The following is a 14,328-nucleotide window of genomic DNA, read 5'->3' as shown; positions in this document are numbered from 1 at the left end:
GGTCTGCCGGGCCATGCCACCAAAGGAACAGGAGTAACTTGTCTAGGCTCCTAGGCAATGCCCTGTGACAGCCTAGAGGGGGCCTATGGACCACAATATCTTTGCGGGAATTTTAAGGAGACTGGTGAGATGTGCTGCTAAAAGAGATCCCCAGGAATGAGTACTGATAAGAACTTGCATGAAGAAGTGACTAAGCTACTGAAGATGTTTGAGAGCTGCTTAAGATCTTGATGCTGTACTAGAGGGAGAGAAAACATGGAAGAATGTTTGGTTTTTGCTATGCTGCTCATCTCTGCTGTTGATTCCTGTGATTCATCCTTGTCTGTGATTTTTACTATTGTGATATTGCTGCGGGAACCCCAGGAGAATAAAGGTTGCTGACTTTTGAAAGATGTGTTTGGACTGAGACTCTGCTTACTGAATCTAAGGATTGCAGGCTTGAATTTGGAAGTCTGAAGAAGAGAGGATTAGAGGCTCTTGTTATAGGGATGCAGTCAGATGGTCGCAGAGGGGAAGAGAAGAATTAGTAGTCTTCCTTAGCCAGAACGAGAAAATACAGATCTTGTTTCTAAGCCAGGTCCACTACACCATCTAGTCGACCATTGTTGTGATTTTTTTAACCCACAGAGACTGGTATTAGGCTCCAAAAGTCAGAATCGGACATCTCCATCCCTTCTTTCTGAACACATTACCAGAACCCTTATCCTCTTTCTCATCACTTCCTGCTTAGACTATTTCAACCTGCTCCTCACAAGCCTTTTCAGCAAGCCAGATCTCTCCACCGCAATCCACCTATAATTCAGCTGCGTGACTTATCTTTCTCCAGAGTCACTAAACCCATACAACACCTCTTCTCAAGTCACTGCACTGGCTCCTTACGCATTCCCACATACAGTTCAAGCTCCTCTTATTCATCTAAAGAGCCATCACTCTGCAGCTCCTCCCTACCTCTCCTCTCTTATCTCTCTCTATACCCCTCCTTGTACACTCTGCTCATCATGCAAGTGACAATTATCTATGCCCTTCTCCTCCACCGCCAATTCCTAGCTCCATGCTTCCCCCTCGGCTGCACTGTATTCTTGGAACAGTCTTTCTGAATTGATGTGTCCTGCTCCCTCTCTTGCCTTATTTAAATCCCATCTAAAATACCTACCTTTTTGAGGCTGCTTTTAAATCAAAACCCCTAATTATCCTGCTTACAGTCTCATTAATATTTAACCATTGTTTTAATAAAAGAAATTCGTAAAGTCTTTTATATGCTGTATGTTTCTCTTGAGTAGACTGTAAGTTCTACTGAGCATAGACTCTCTCCTCTATGTTTTTATACAGTGTTGTGTACATTCAGTAATGCTATAGAAGCGTTAAGTAGTAGTATATATCCCAGTGTGGGCTACATAAAAATAAATGTACAGAAGATGTCATCTAATGGTGTAGATCTGGCAAACTGCCAACATGATTCTGCCACAATGCTACTGCAAGAATCAACCACATGTGATTTTCCAGTTTAATTTTTCTTCTTCTAGATCACTAAGTCTCCAAGAACCATATTCAAGATTTATTTTAACCTTAAAGCGTAAATTTATGGTTGCTTTTTTTTTTTTGTGCTATTTTGAACATCCTGTGAAACTTGCTGAGGGCAATCAAAAGTTGATTAACACTGTGCTAAATTAGGAAACCAATGACAGTCTTGACCTCTAGGAACAAGAACGGGGTTGAAGGTGGGTGGGGTTGGGAGGAATACATTGAAAATAAGGGGTGGGGGGGAGGTGTGATAAAAGGCAATTAACCCTTCTGGTTTATTAGACATATTAGCAAGTGACAAAATACCTACATAGCGCTCCGCATGGTGCCGGTAGCCGCTGTACTATGATTGTACCCAGGCTTCCTGGCATGGATCTGTGCAAGGAAAGCTTTCTCGGAGGTCGGCGATGGCACCAGGTCATCAAAAGGAGTCCGTCCAAACTCAGAGTCCACGTTGCTCTCTGTCTCGCTTCCCACTTCTGTGAAATGTAATCAGAACACAGGGATACAGAGCCCATCTTCAGTTCTCACCTAGACAAAATCCTTCACCCTGGGGGTCACATACCAAGGAGGAGGCAAGACACATTCTTGTTGTGTCCTGTTTTCTATATGAAATATGACACAATTCAATTCTGTCACCTTTTGCCAGCAGAAATATTAATAGGTAGAACATTTAATCAAGCCAAAAACAAATTTAACACATTTTTAGCCAAAAACGATATTAGTGGGCAGACCACGGACAAGAGACCAGGGCCCAGAGGGTTGGGAGAGAGTCTGGATTACAGAAAGAAAACCTTCCTACGAGAGGACATGTTGCAGTTGATGTTTGAATATTGTCAGAACAGCAAGGTGAGCTGTATTTGTTTTTCTGTTTTGCTCCCATTGTGAATAAAAGCGTACGGAAGGAAACAGGCCGGGGTCTGCCTCCTTTGTTTTCTTGGCTGTTTCCCAAGCCGCTACTGCCCAAGTTCCACACTGCCATATCCACACGCATGTCTATTACTTGCATATATTTATATCTGCTAATTATCTGGTGTGAGAATAAAAGCCTTTATTGCCAAATACTTACTGGGTGAGGGGGTCTGGATAAACTGGGGGTGGGGTTTCAGGCCAAAGAACCAGAAAGATCTTGATGGCCTAGAGACAGACTGGGCAAACTGAATTTCCTTCATGCATGCATTTTACATAATTTAAGGACTTACATATGTGAAAGCCAACAAGTGCTAAGGAAAATGCACAAGTGAAATCTTCATGTGTAAATGTTTAAAATTAAAAGTCAAAATATGTGCGTACAGCAGATGCACACCACTTAGCTGGATAAATCTTAAAAAGCGCTACTTAGCAGGCTCAGTTAGGGAACCAGGTGAGTCTTTAAAACACTACTGATCTGGCTACCTTACTTACCTGGCAAAGTAGCGCTTTTTGAGAGGAGCCTGACTTTTATCCAACTGGAAGAACAGCGATTTACTTAACGAACATTTTTGGTGGAATTCGGCTTGTATATATGTATATATGTATATATATATATATTTTTGGTGGAATTCGGCTTGTATATATGTATATATGAGAAATCTGCTACTGTTAAGTTTAACCAGCTGGCTAAATGGTCTGCAGTGTGGAGGCCTCCAGACCCCTATTTTATGACTCCATCCCTTTTGATACAAGCCTAATGATGTTGGCCTCTTTAATGGTGCCATGTGTACTTTATTTTGTCCTTTAGGTATTCTTCTTTAATCTCATGGATGTTGTGAACTGTATTTTCTTTTCTGTTACATTCATCTTCTAAACGCTTAATATTCAATAAAAATATTTGAACTGGAGAGGTGTCTGGTTAAGTGATGAATCTGCAGCTATTTTGCCAGGTAAGTTGGAACTCGTCCAGCTATATTCAAAATACATTCCTGGGTATCTTTTAAATACGTGCAAATGCTGCAGCATAGATGCATGTGTATTTTATAACCCACATGCATATGATAAGCGCAGTACAAGTGTGCATTAGCACACACCTATATACATGTGTACATGGATGTGCATGCACATGTTTTAAAGTTATCCTCTTACAGGTACATTTTAAAAGGAGCGCACGGGCACCCATAAACATGCATTGGTCACCCGAACAAAGATACACTTAATTTTATATCATGCGTGCAAGTACACATGTATCATTTAAAATATCCCTGCTGCATGTATGTGCGCAGCCTTTTCGTGCATGAGAGAACGAAACTCTATATATCTCCCACTGTAAGAGGGGCACTTTCAACTCAGGGTGGGTTTTGGGGGGGGGCAGTATTACAAGGGTCTACAGAACCTTGCACCCTAGGCAGACCAATGTAAAGCCGCCCCCCCCCCCCCCCCAATAAGAACATAAGAAACTGCCATGCTGGGTCAGACCAAGGGTCCATCAAGCCCAGCATCCTGTTTCCAACAGAGGCCAATCCAGGCCACAAGAACCTGGCAATTACCCAAACACTAAGAAGATCCCATGCTACTGATGCAATTAATAGCAGTGGCTATTCCCTAAGTAAACTTGATTAATAGCTGTTAATGGACTTCTCCTCCAAGAACTTATCCAAACCTTTTTTGAACCCAGCTACACTAACTGCACTAACCACCTCCTCTGGCAACAAATTCCAGAGCTTTATTGTGTGTTGAGTGAAAAAGAATTTTCTCCGATTAGTCTTAAATGTGCTACTTGCTAACTTCATGGAATGTCCCCATGTCCTTCTATTATTCGAAAGTGTAAATAACTGATTCACATCTACTCGTTCAAGACCTCTCATGATCTTAAAGACCTCTATCATATCCCCCCTCAGCCGTCTCTTCTCCAAGCTGAACAGCCCTAACCTCTTCAGCCTTTCCTCATAGGAGAGCTGTTCCATCCCCTTTATCATTTTGGTTGCCCTTCTCTGTACCTTCTCCATCGCAACTATATCTTTTTTGAGATGCGGCGACCAGAATTGTACACAGTATTCAAGGTGCGTTCTCACCATAGAGTGATACAGAGGCATTATGACATTTTCAGTTTTATTAACCATTCCCTTCCTAAAATTCCTAACATTGTTTGCTTTTTTGATTGCTGCAGCACACTGAGCTGACAATTTTAAAATATTATCCACTATGATGCCTAGATCTTTTTCCCCAGAACTCTCTCTCCACCCACTCTCTCCCCCCCCGCCCCCCCCGGGAGTTCAGGACCTCTCTGGTTCAAAATCTCCAGACTTGTGCCTCATTAGGACCAATAGTAAAGTTGCGCAGGCAACATGGTGTGTGTTGCTGTGTTCAGCCTTTGCAAAATTTGGGGGTTACATGCGGAAGTCTTGGCCCCACCCCAGAATGCCCCTTTTCTGCCTTCTTATTCTTGACACTCGCCCAGGTATGTACGTGCATATTTCCCGGCTTCTTAAAATTTGTGTAGCGACTTCAAGGTATGACATCATCGAGGTCAAAAGCCTGATCTGTTAGTTCCAGGCCCCTCCTCCTTCATTCGGGCGCCATCTCTGACCCAACCAACCCCCCCTGGAGTCCCAGATGGAGTCCCTGACTTCCTTGCAAGGAGGGTTGTAAAATAGCCAGCTTTTCGTGTCGGTTTGACAGGTGGAAGGCTCGATATGCGCCATTGATCCTTGCGTGGCCTTCCTGGGACCCGAAGTTGCATGGCCAAGATGGCCGCCGAGGCCAGTGGCAGTAAGCAGCTCACAGCGATTTCAGCTGAGGCGCTCCTTCAGATTTCTGCCAGCGTTTCCGCAGCGCTTGATGAGAGGCTCTTGAAAATACAGGCATCTATGGAGGACATTAAATCTGCTGTGGAGGGTCAAGCCCGGAGGATTGAGATGGCAGAACAGCGTATTTCAGATCAGCAAGACAGGCTGAGCTCCACAGAAAGGCAAGTGCAAACCCTAAACACCCAGCAAGCCAATTTTCTAGCCAGGTTGGAAGACCAGGAGAACAGAAACAAGAGAAATAATATTAAAATCATAGGCCTCCCTGAGTGCTTGCCTGACTGTGAACTGTATTCCTTTGTAGAGACCTGGCTCCCTGATAAATTGGGCCTGCTGCTCGCTCCTGACTGTTACGTTGTGAATGAGTCCATAGGGTGGGTTCCCCGAGGGAGGCAAATAGCAGACCCAGTCCAGGAAGGCTCGAATTTTGAATTGGTCCCACAAAGTGCAACTGTAGCAGCGCAGCGAAAAGCAATGTCTCCTGCCTGTTCGGAGTTGCACAAAAGAGGGTTCTCTTTTACCTTACTATTTCCTGCGAAGCTGAGGGTGCAGCATGATAAAATCCTCTTTTTTTAACAAGAAGGAAGAAGCGACCTCTTTTCTGGCATCATTGGACCCTGCCGCTGTTTCTTAAGCCCTGAACATCCTAATATGGGACTTGTTCTGATCTCATTAAGGGGGGTGCCAGCAGTAATGTTATGCATTATACTGAGCTATGTGTGGACCCCTGAACTGGTTACCAAGTGCTAAAGTCGCAGCACATACTCTTTTTGACAGTGTTGAAGTTAACATGTTTTTGTGCTTTCTCAAGTTATAGCTTATTGACAGTTCATACTCAATATGTTTTATTTCTTGGTCATGTCCTGCTGTTTGGATGGCTCTGTTTGGGGCAGGGACTGAGGGGGGGGGGGGCGCTAGAGGAAGGGCCTGTGAGTCCTGTGTTCATGGGACTGGTGGGCACCTTGAACCTCTTGGAGCATAGAATGTGGTTCTGGGGTGCATGTTTGATGGCTATACTGTTATGGTTGAGTGTGTTTTGGTGGATCCTTGGGTGCTGTGGGAGATGACCATGCCCATGGGGAGGAGCCCCGTGAGGAGCCACAGCACTGGGCTAGACTCGTAATGCACAAAACGCAGTTAGTTCTTTATTAAACAGCTTGAAGAGAGCCACCAGAGGTGGCAGTAGTGAGGCAGTCTGGTACTTGCAGTCTCAGGGACCTCAGCAGAGGGAGCCCTTCTCTCCTTGATGATGATAGGAGGTTCCGCAGCAGGTTTCCCAGCTAGGAGATACTGTGGATGAGACAGTTAGAGTACTCACTAGGTGTTTGCTGTTGGTATGCGATTCCACTAGATATGTTAAAGAAGGTACAGGCACCGAGGCAGGGAGAGCAGGCCCTCGAGGAGCGAGTGCCTGCTCCCTGTAAGGCACCTGAAATAAAGCAGAGGGCCCCCGAGGAGCGGTTACCCAGGTTAGCAGTTACCCCGAAGGGCAGAGAGAGAGAGAGAGAGCTTCCAGCAGCAGCACGGAAGCGGCAGAGTAGCGTAGACAAGAATGAATTTGAGTCCTTGCTAGCTCAATGAGCTAGCAAACTAGTGAAGGTAATATACCCGGATGGCGTGACGTCAGCATGAGGGAACGCCCTCAAGGTTCGCGCCAAGGGTGGTATAAAGACGTAGGGTGCACACACACGCGCACCCTAGTAGGAACCTGGGAGGAGCAATGGTGGGAGGCTGCACCATAGCCGTTCTGGGGATGCCGGAGAGGTCGGCTTGTAGACGCTGTGGTAGCCATCTTACCCAGGTAAGTGGGAGGAGCCATGAATAAGGTGAGGCAAACGTGGCGAAGCCATCTAGCAACAACAGACACAACATATACAAAGTGTGCATGTTGTGTGTGTATGTCTACAGGTTGTCTGGCAGCTGGGGGGAGGGGAGGGCAGGAGAGAAACCAAGGGAGACCAACCGAAGAAGTGGGGACGGACACAGGAGCCAATAAAAATGGAACGTCTTTATGTGCAGGCCGAGGCTCAGGCTGGGGAGCGTCCGACCTACTGTATCTTCCAAGATTACTGTATCACTTGATGGGAGGCTGGGACCCAACTTAGACAGCTGAAATGGCCTCATTAAAGGTATCTTCACTAAATGTTGATGGTATACACTTGCCCATTAAAAGGAAGAAATTGCTCTCCCTGTTTCACCGACTGCGGTTTCATGTGGTATTTTTACAAGAGACTCATTTAACAGATAATGAGCACGCTAAATTAAAAAGGGAATGGGTGGGCAGCTGTTATTACTCTTCCAATTCCTCCTGAAAGAGGGGTGTAGCGATTTTGTTCCATAAACAACTGGCATTTCAACTAGATAAGGTATGGAAGGATACGGAGGGTCGTTATTTTGTTGTTACAGACTTGCTTCATCAGCAGAGAGTAGCTTTTTGCAATGTTTATGCCCCAAGCTCCTACTCACACGAATTTTTCACCCAGATTATAGCCATCCTGGCTAAATTGTCCGACCATGGCCTGGTGGTGCGTGGGGACTTTAATATGGTTATGGATAAACAGACTGTAAGCCTCCTCGTTTATCAGGAAATAGAGACCACCTCATGGGAGTGCATTTTGTCAGTGCAGAGCTGGGTTTGCTAGATATATGGCAAACATTGCATCCCAGGGAACAAGACTTTACATTCTTCTCCCACCCCCACTTATCTTACTCAAGGCTTGATTATTTTTTACTTTCTGAATCCTTGTTCTGTAGGACAAAAGAGGCGACCATAGGTACTATGTCACTATCAGATCATGCACCTTTATCAGTCACCCTAGAGATAGGCAGACCTCAGAGGCCAGCTTTCTCCTGGCGTTTGCCCCCAGACCTTATTTTGGACAGATCCTTTCAGACCTATTTGCAGACGAGTTGGGAGGACTATGCCCGGCTCAATGCCACTCCCGACGTGACCCCAGATATTCTCTGGGCCGTAGGGAAGGTGGTGATGCGTGGTCAAATCATTGCTTATGTAGCTAAATGAAACAGAAAACGCAATGAGGAAATTCTGTGCTTAACGGCTGATTTGAAAGCAGCCCAGTCAAGATATATATCTGATATGTCTGCTCCAAATAAACAAGAGATAGAAAATATACGATTGGCCCTCAATACCCTATTATATCAGCGGGCCTCTAAATCTCTGCGGTACTATAAATATCAGCTTTATAAACATGGTAACAGGCCTAGTAAATTATTGGCCAATCTGGTTCGAGCTAGGGGCATGAAATCAATTATTGCTAGAGTAAGAGGTAAAGACGGTGGCTGTAAAACTGCCATAGAGGATATTACCTCTAGTTTTCTGGATTATTACCAATCCCGTTACAGTGCAAAACCCAGGAACGCTGAAGCCTCTGAAGTCTTTTTTCGAGACTTCCCCTGGCCAAAGATAACTCGGGAGAGACTGGGACTGTTAAACACCCCCATTAAAGATAGCAAGATTTATGCTGTTATACAAAGGTTGAAGATTGGCAAAGTGGCCAGACAAGATGGTTTAAGCAATGATTTTTATAAGATACTAAAGTTTCCCCTGCTACTTACTTTAACCCATTATTACAATAATCTTCTTACTCACAAACATATACCAGAGGTAGACAATCGATCTACGATTGTTCTAATCCCGAAACCAGGGAAAGATCCCTGTGATGTGAGTTCTTATCAGCCGATCTCGCTTATTAATGTTGATATTAAAATTCTAGCATCTGTCTTGGCCGCCTGTTTCAATACTATTCTTCCCGAGCTAATACACTCTAACCAGATGGGCTTTGTTAAAGGACGGCAAGGGGAGAGAATGTAAGGTGATTGATAGCGGCCCTAAGCTATCATCCCCAGGCTAAGGCACTGATCCTAAGTCTAGATGCAGAAAAAGCGTTTGCTTCCCTGCCTTGGGATTATCTGTTCTGGGTGCTCCAGTGCTATGGGTCTGAGGGAGAAATTATGCATTGGTTACAGGCGCTTTATACCAATCCCAGTGCTCGATTGCTAATTAATGGTGCATTGTCCTCACCCTTTTCCCTGCACTGCGGGGTGCATCAGGGATGCTCTCTCCCCTATTTGTCAGCGATTGAGCCTTTAGCTGCCATACTTCGAAGTGACAATGAGGTTGGGGCCTGCGCATTGGTAATCATGTGTTGAAATTGGCAATGTTTGCTGATATTCTTATGTTTGTGGGTCGCCCTGGGTAAGCATCCCCGCCATAGTTTCGATTTTCTCACAATTTCAACAGATAGCGGGCTTACGTATAAATTTCTCTAAGTCCGAGGTGTTACCCTTAAACCTGCAACTGCAGGCAACTTGGCTCGGAGCTTTCCCCTTCCTATGGGCTTCTGGGAAACTAAAATATTTGGGGATATGGATTCCTAGAGATCTCACCACCCTTTATGATATGAATGTACGGGAAACAATCACGAATATCGGAGCCCACCTGCTGGCCTGGCGCCCTTTACCCCTGACATTCTTTGGGCAATGTGCCCTATTAAAAATGGTGATTGTTCCCAAGCTATTATATAAGCTGCATATGCTTCCTATTTGGCTATCTACTGCTGATTTACGGCAGCTACAGTCCGTTTTTCAAAGCTTTTATGGGCTTGTAAGAGAGCATGTTTTAAGTATCAGGTCCTGATAAGCTCTAAGGAAGGGGGGGACTTGGACTCCCAGACTTCCGGAGATATGTTGCCTGCCAGATGCATTTTGTGGGAGAATGGCTTTTAGATTCCTACTCTTATTGTCAGCAAGGCTTTATTTCTTCTGCAAGCCAGTCCGCAGACAATTCGGACCGTGGACACCCCAAAAGTCCTTCTTTGACCTTGATGGCGAGCTTGGCGGTGGCTACGGCGACAATGCCACATGGAGGACTCCTACTTTTTATTGTTGCCACTAGTGGGAAATAAATACTTTTTGCCTGGTCTCAATTGTAGTGCCATATTCCAAGCTTGGGCCCGTAATGGTCTGCCATTTATTTTCCATCTCTATGAAGAAGACAGCCCAGTGGTAAGAGAGTTTGCCTCCACATACCGTCTAAGCACTTCTTTGTGTATCTGCAGATGTGATATTATCTCCACTCCTTTCACTGGACACGAAAACGATTTCAGCGAGAATCCTCCTTTGCCAAAAACATATTTGACACCGCAGACTCTTGCAACTCTATTAAGGGCTGGAACACCTTGAGCAGCAATATGCTTCAACCGAGTTCTTAGACATGCTCGCTGCTTACTGGTCGGCGGTATGAATGGAGCCAGTCACTAAGCCCTATATACAATTCTGTTTTAAGACTTTCCACTGTCACATCCCAGATTTGGGACGTTCAGAATCCTTCATCATATTGGGGTAGATTTTCAAAAACGGCACGTTGGCGTACTTTTGTTGGCGCTCCAGGCGCAAACAAAAGTACGTGGGATTTTAGTAGATACGCACATAGCCGCGTGTATCCGCTAAAATCCTGGATCGGCGCGCGCAAGGCTACCGATTCCGTGTAGCCGGCACGCGTCGAGCCGCGCAGCCTACCTCCGTTCCCTCCGAGGCCGCTCCGAAATCGGAGCGGCCTTGGAGGGAATTCACTAACTCCCTCCCCTCACCTTCCCCTCCCTTCCTCTACCTAACCCACCCCCCCGGCCCTGTCTAAACCCCCCCTACCTTTGTTGTGGGATTTACGCCTCCCAGAGGGAGAAGTAAATCCCCGCTCGCCAGCGGGCCGCTGGCGCGCCTAGACGCAACCCGGGGGCGGTTCCGGAGGGCGCGGCCATGCCCCCGGACCGCCCCGGGCCGAAACCACGCCCCCGGGCCCGCCCCTGAAACGCCGCGTCCCACCCCGAAAACGGCGCGCCGCTCGGCCCCGCCCCCAACACGCCCCCGACATGCCCCCCTTGGAAAACCCCGGGACTTACGCAAGTCCCGGGGCTCTGCGCGCGCCGGTAGGCCTATTGAACATAGGCGCACCGGTGCGCAGGGCCCTGCTCGCGTAAATCCGGGCGGATTTACGCGAGCAGGGCTCTTAAAATCCGCCCCATTATCTGCAATGATGTGCGTCAATTTAAAATGGGCCGTCTGCCCTCACCGCTATGTATTAAATGTATGCAAAAGTCAGGTACCATGTTTTATCGGCTTTTCGCCTTCTCCAGCCTTGAGTCTTTTTGGGCTACCGTATTGGAGTTCAAGAAATGTATTAATAGGACAGCTCCCGAAATCAAGTAGACTCCTTATAGTGGGGCTGAAAGTGACCTTAACACCATGCTTTGTTTCCCATGATCGTTTCAGAAGACTTGCTATTCTTCTAGCTTGCAGAGAGATTCTGGCGGGATGGATTGACCCTCTTGCAGTACCTCAAGTGACTGCCTGGTATCCTCGAGTGGCAACTTTCATGCAGCTGGAGTGGATGGACAGTGTAAAGAGTTGCACGAAACCTGATAAGAGATACTATGAGAGTTGGTCCCGATGCTACCATCTTTTACCTGTGGATATACAAACCAGCCTGGTGGCGGCCAGATACCGGGTGAACTGGCTGTAGCGTGAGTGGGCTGGCTCTCTGGGCTTATGCCTCAAATTCCCATTTTCCTGAGTTTGGAGGAGGAAGTATTTGGGATCTGCAGTGTGGGCTGCGGTTCTCTTTGTATCTCCATGTATTATCTGTTCCTGTGCTGTGTACAGGGTTGTTGGTCTCCTGGGGGAGGGGGGGGGTAGGGAGTGAATAGTTAGGATGTGTGGCTTGTGCTGTGTACGGGGGTGTTTAGTGTGCCCTTGGGCCTCAGCCCGGGCCCAGACCTTCAGGGCCGAGCCGAGGGTTGACGGTGGCTCCGCATGGCTGAACACGGTCTTACCCTCTGCCAGGCCGGCAAGCTCCCAGAGCCAACAACATGTGACATTGGTAGGGGAATGGTCCTCCGACTGTTCCGAGCCCTTTCGGACCTGCAGCTTGATCGGCATTGGAGCAGCAGGCCTGGCCTGAGGTTGAGGGCATACGGAGGCCTTGACATGTAGACAGGACTATGACGGAGACCCTTGGGCTGATGCAGACGGCATCACTGACGGAGACCCTTGGGCAGATGCAGACGGCATCACTGACGAAGACCCTTGAGCAGATGCAGACGGCATCACTGACGAAGACCCTTGGGCTGATGCAGACGGCATCACTGACATGACGAGGAACTTGACATCCAAACTGGGCAAGACATAAGGCAGGGGAACATTGGCACTGTCTCTCAGGGTGCGCTACACAGCCCACCTTCACGGGCGGACCCAAAGGGCTGGTCGTGGACCACCCTGTCCCACTGCGCGCCCTACACAGCCCTTGCAGGCTGGTCACGGACCACGAGGAAAATGGGACAAGCGCAGGGTAGGTCCAGGCAAAGAGGAACTCCAATGATGAAGCCGGTGTCATCTGAAGTTTCCCCCCTGGCTGGCAGGAATGGAGGCTCAGGAGCACAGGACACACAGTCCACCTGTAGGCTGGTCCACTCGGGCACAACCTCATCCGATGGACACCCGGCCTTACAGGTACCGGAAGGCTCAAGAGCACTGCAGACGAAGACGCAGGGAAGAACATCCTGGCAGGCAGACACATCAGGATAAGGAGGATCATGGCGGAACATCAGGACTTGGTCAGGGACCTCTGGCAAGACACCAAGACACAAAGACGTGGTATAAAAACAGACAAGACGAGGAGCTCCACGAAGAACAGAACGCCTTACAAGGCTCTGGCAGGCGAGAGCCTCCAGAGAGAACTCACGCTGATGCAAGGAAATGACAGACTGAAGTCCTTTTATAGGGCTGCAGACCGGTGACTCTCTGGGAGGAGTTTGGCAGGCCCACAACTAGCTGGCCCTATAACTACGGAGAAGTGCTGCGGACCGGCCCCTATGGAAGGGCGTGGCTCAAACCAGGAAGTCCATGCAAGCACAAGCAGCCTCAGGCAGGCCCCACGGACATCGAGGCCTCCCAGGCCCTGGAGCAAATCCTGGACAGTTCGCAGGCGAGGCCCTGGCTTGGAGCGGCCTCCAGGAAGAGGTAAGGAGCCTCCCGTAGCCCAGCTACAGGAGGGTTCATAACAGCTTGAAAGTTAGACGGATGAATGATGGCTGGAAGTGTTGAGTGAGTTAGTGGATGAATGTGGGTGTTTTCATTGGTTTAAAAATGAAGATTGCAGGCTGGTGATTCTGTCAGAGCAGTGGGGGAGGACATGAACGCTGTTTCAATTTTCTAACTGAATACTCGCTGACTCTGGTTTTGCCTTGTATTCGTATGCTAATGTTCTGCCTATGAGCTGCATCTTCTTAATAAAAATGATTCTGCTAAAAAAAAAAATGTGCGTAGCTCGCATTCAGCCCGCATACTCGTGTATGGGGTCATTTTTGAATGAGCAATTCTTTTAAAATCCACCTGTTAGACTGTAGGCTCTCTTACACAGGGATGCAATTTGTATGAAATTTCTTATAACGTAGCCTAATTTAGGGTACTATTTAAATGCCGAAAAAAAAAATATATGGCACCTGAGTTCTGGGAGAAAAATCAACAATAAGACCTGTAGCAAGCTATGTAATCTTCTTACTAACGACTGAGAATATATTTTTTCCCCACTAATTTTTTTCACTGTTCTATTTTAACATAATTATATTTGATGCATTTATGTTTATATAGACAGAGAGCAAGGAGAAGAGTTGCTGGAACAAATACTGTTGATTTTCAGAACAGCACTCGTGCGCTGCAACTTCTCAAACCCTACTTTGCAATCCTTTCAGAACAAGAGTGTCGAAGATTCATTTTTCTTCAATCTGCCTCCCCACTTGCCTTCAAGCTTCCTCTTCCCTTCTCTCCGCTCCCTTTCCCTACACCTCAGCCTTCTGTTTTCATTACAGCCCATCCTGCAGCCTTCTTGGAAGACAGTCAATCTGCTGCCAGCCACTCCCCACCCCCGCCACGTGCAGGCTCCTAGGCTTACCCTCCCCTCCAAGCATTTGCCCTCGCCTAGAAATCCCCCCCTCCCCACACACACACCATCAGTGTGGCAGGACCCCTCATTCTCCACCTGAAGACACCTATCTCCAAAGAGACATTCCACTCC

At 47.3% G+C, this 14,328-nt stretch overlaps 1 protein-coding gene across 14 annotated transcripts in view; it reads right to left on the bottom strand.

The window, feature by feature from the left end:
• Nucleotides 1-14,328, bottom strand: part of DTNA (dystrobrevin alpha) — a 715,983-nt gene that overhangs the window by 23,720 nt on the left and 677,935 nt on the right. For all 14 annotated transcript variants that reach the window (XM_029591217.1, XM_029591223.1, XM_029591225.1 and 11 more), the window contains one exon: nt 1,832-2,000. In XM_029591217.1, coding sequence (XP_029447077.1) covers nt 1,832-2,000 — 169 coding nt within the window. The remainder of the gene's footprint in view (nt 1-1,831; nt 2,001-14,328) is intronic.

Source organism: Rhinatrema bivittatum, chromosome 2 (genome assembly GCF_901001135.1).
Source record: "Rhinatrema bivittatum chromosome 2, aRhiBiv1.1, whole genome shotgun sequence".
Classification (NCBI taxonomy): domain Eukaryota; kingdom Metazoa; phylum Chordata; class Amphibia; order Gymnophiona; family Rhinatrematidae; genus Rhinatrema; species Rhinatrema bivittatum.
Note: the sequence above shows the minus strand (reverse complement) of the source record. Positions and strands in the feature narration are given on the sequence as shown.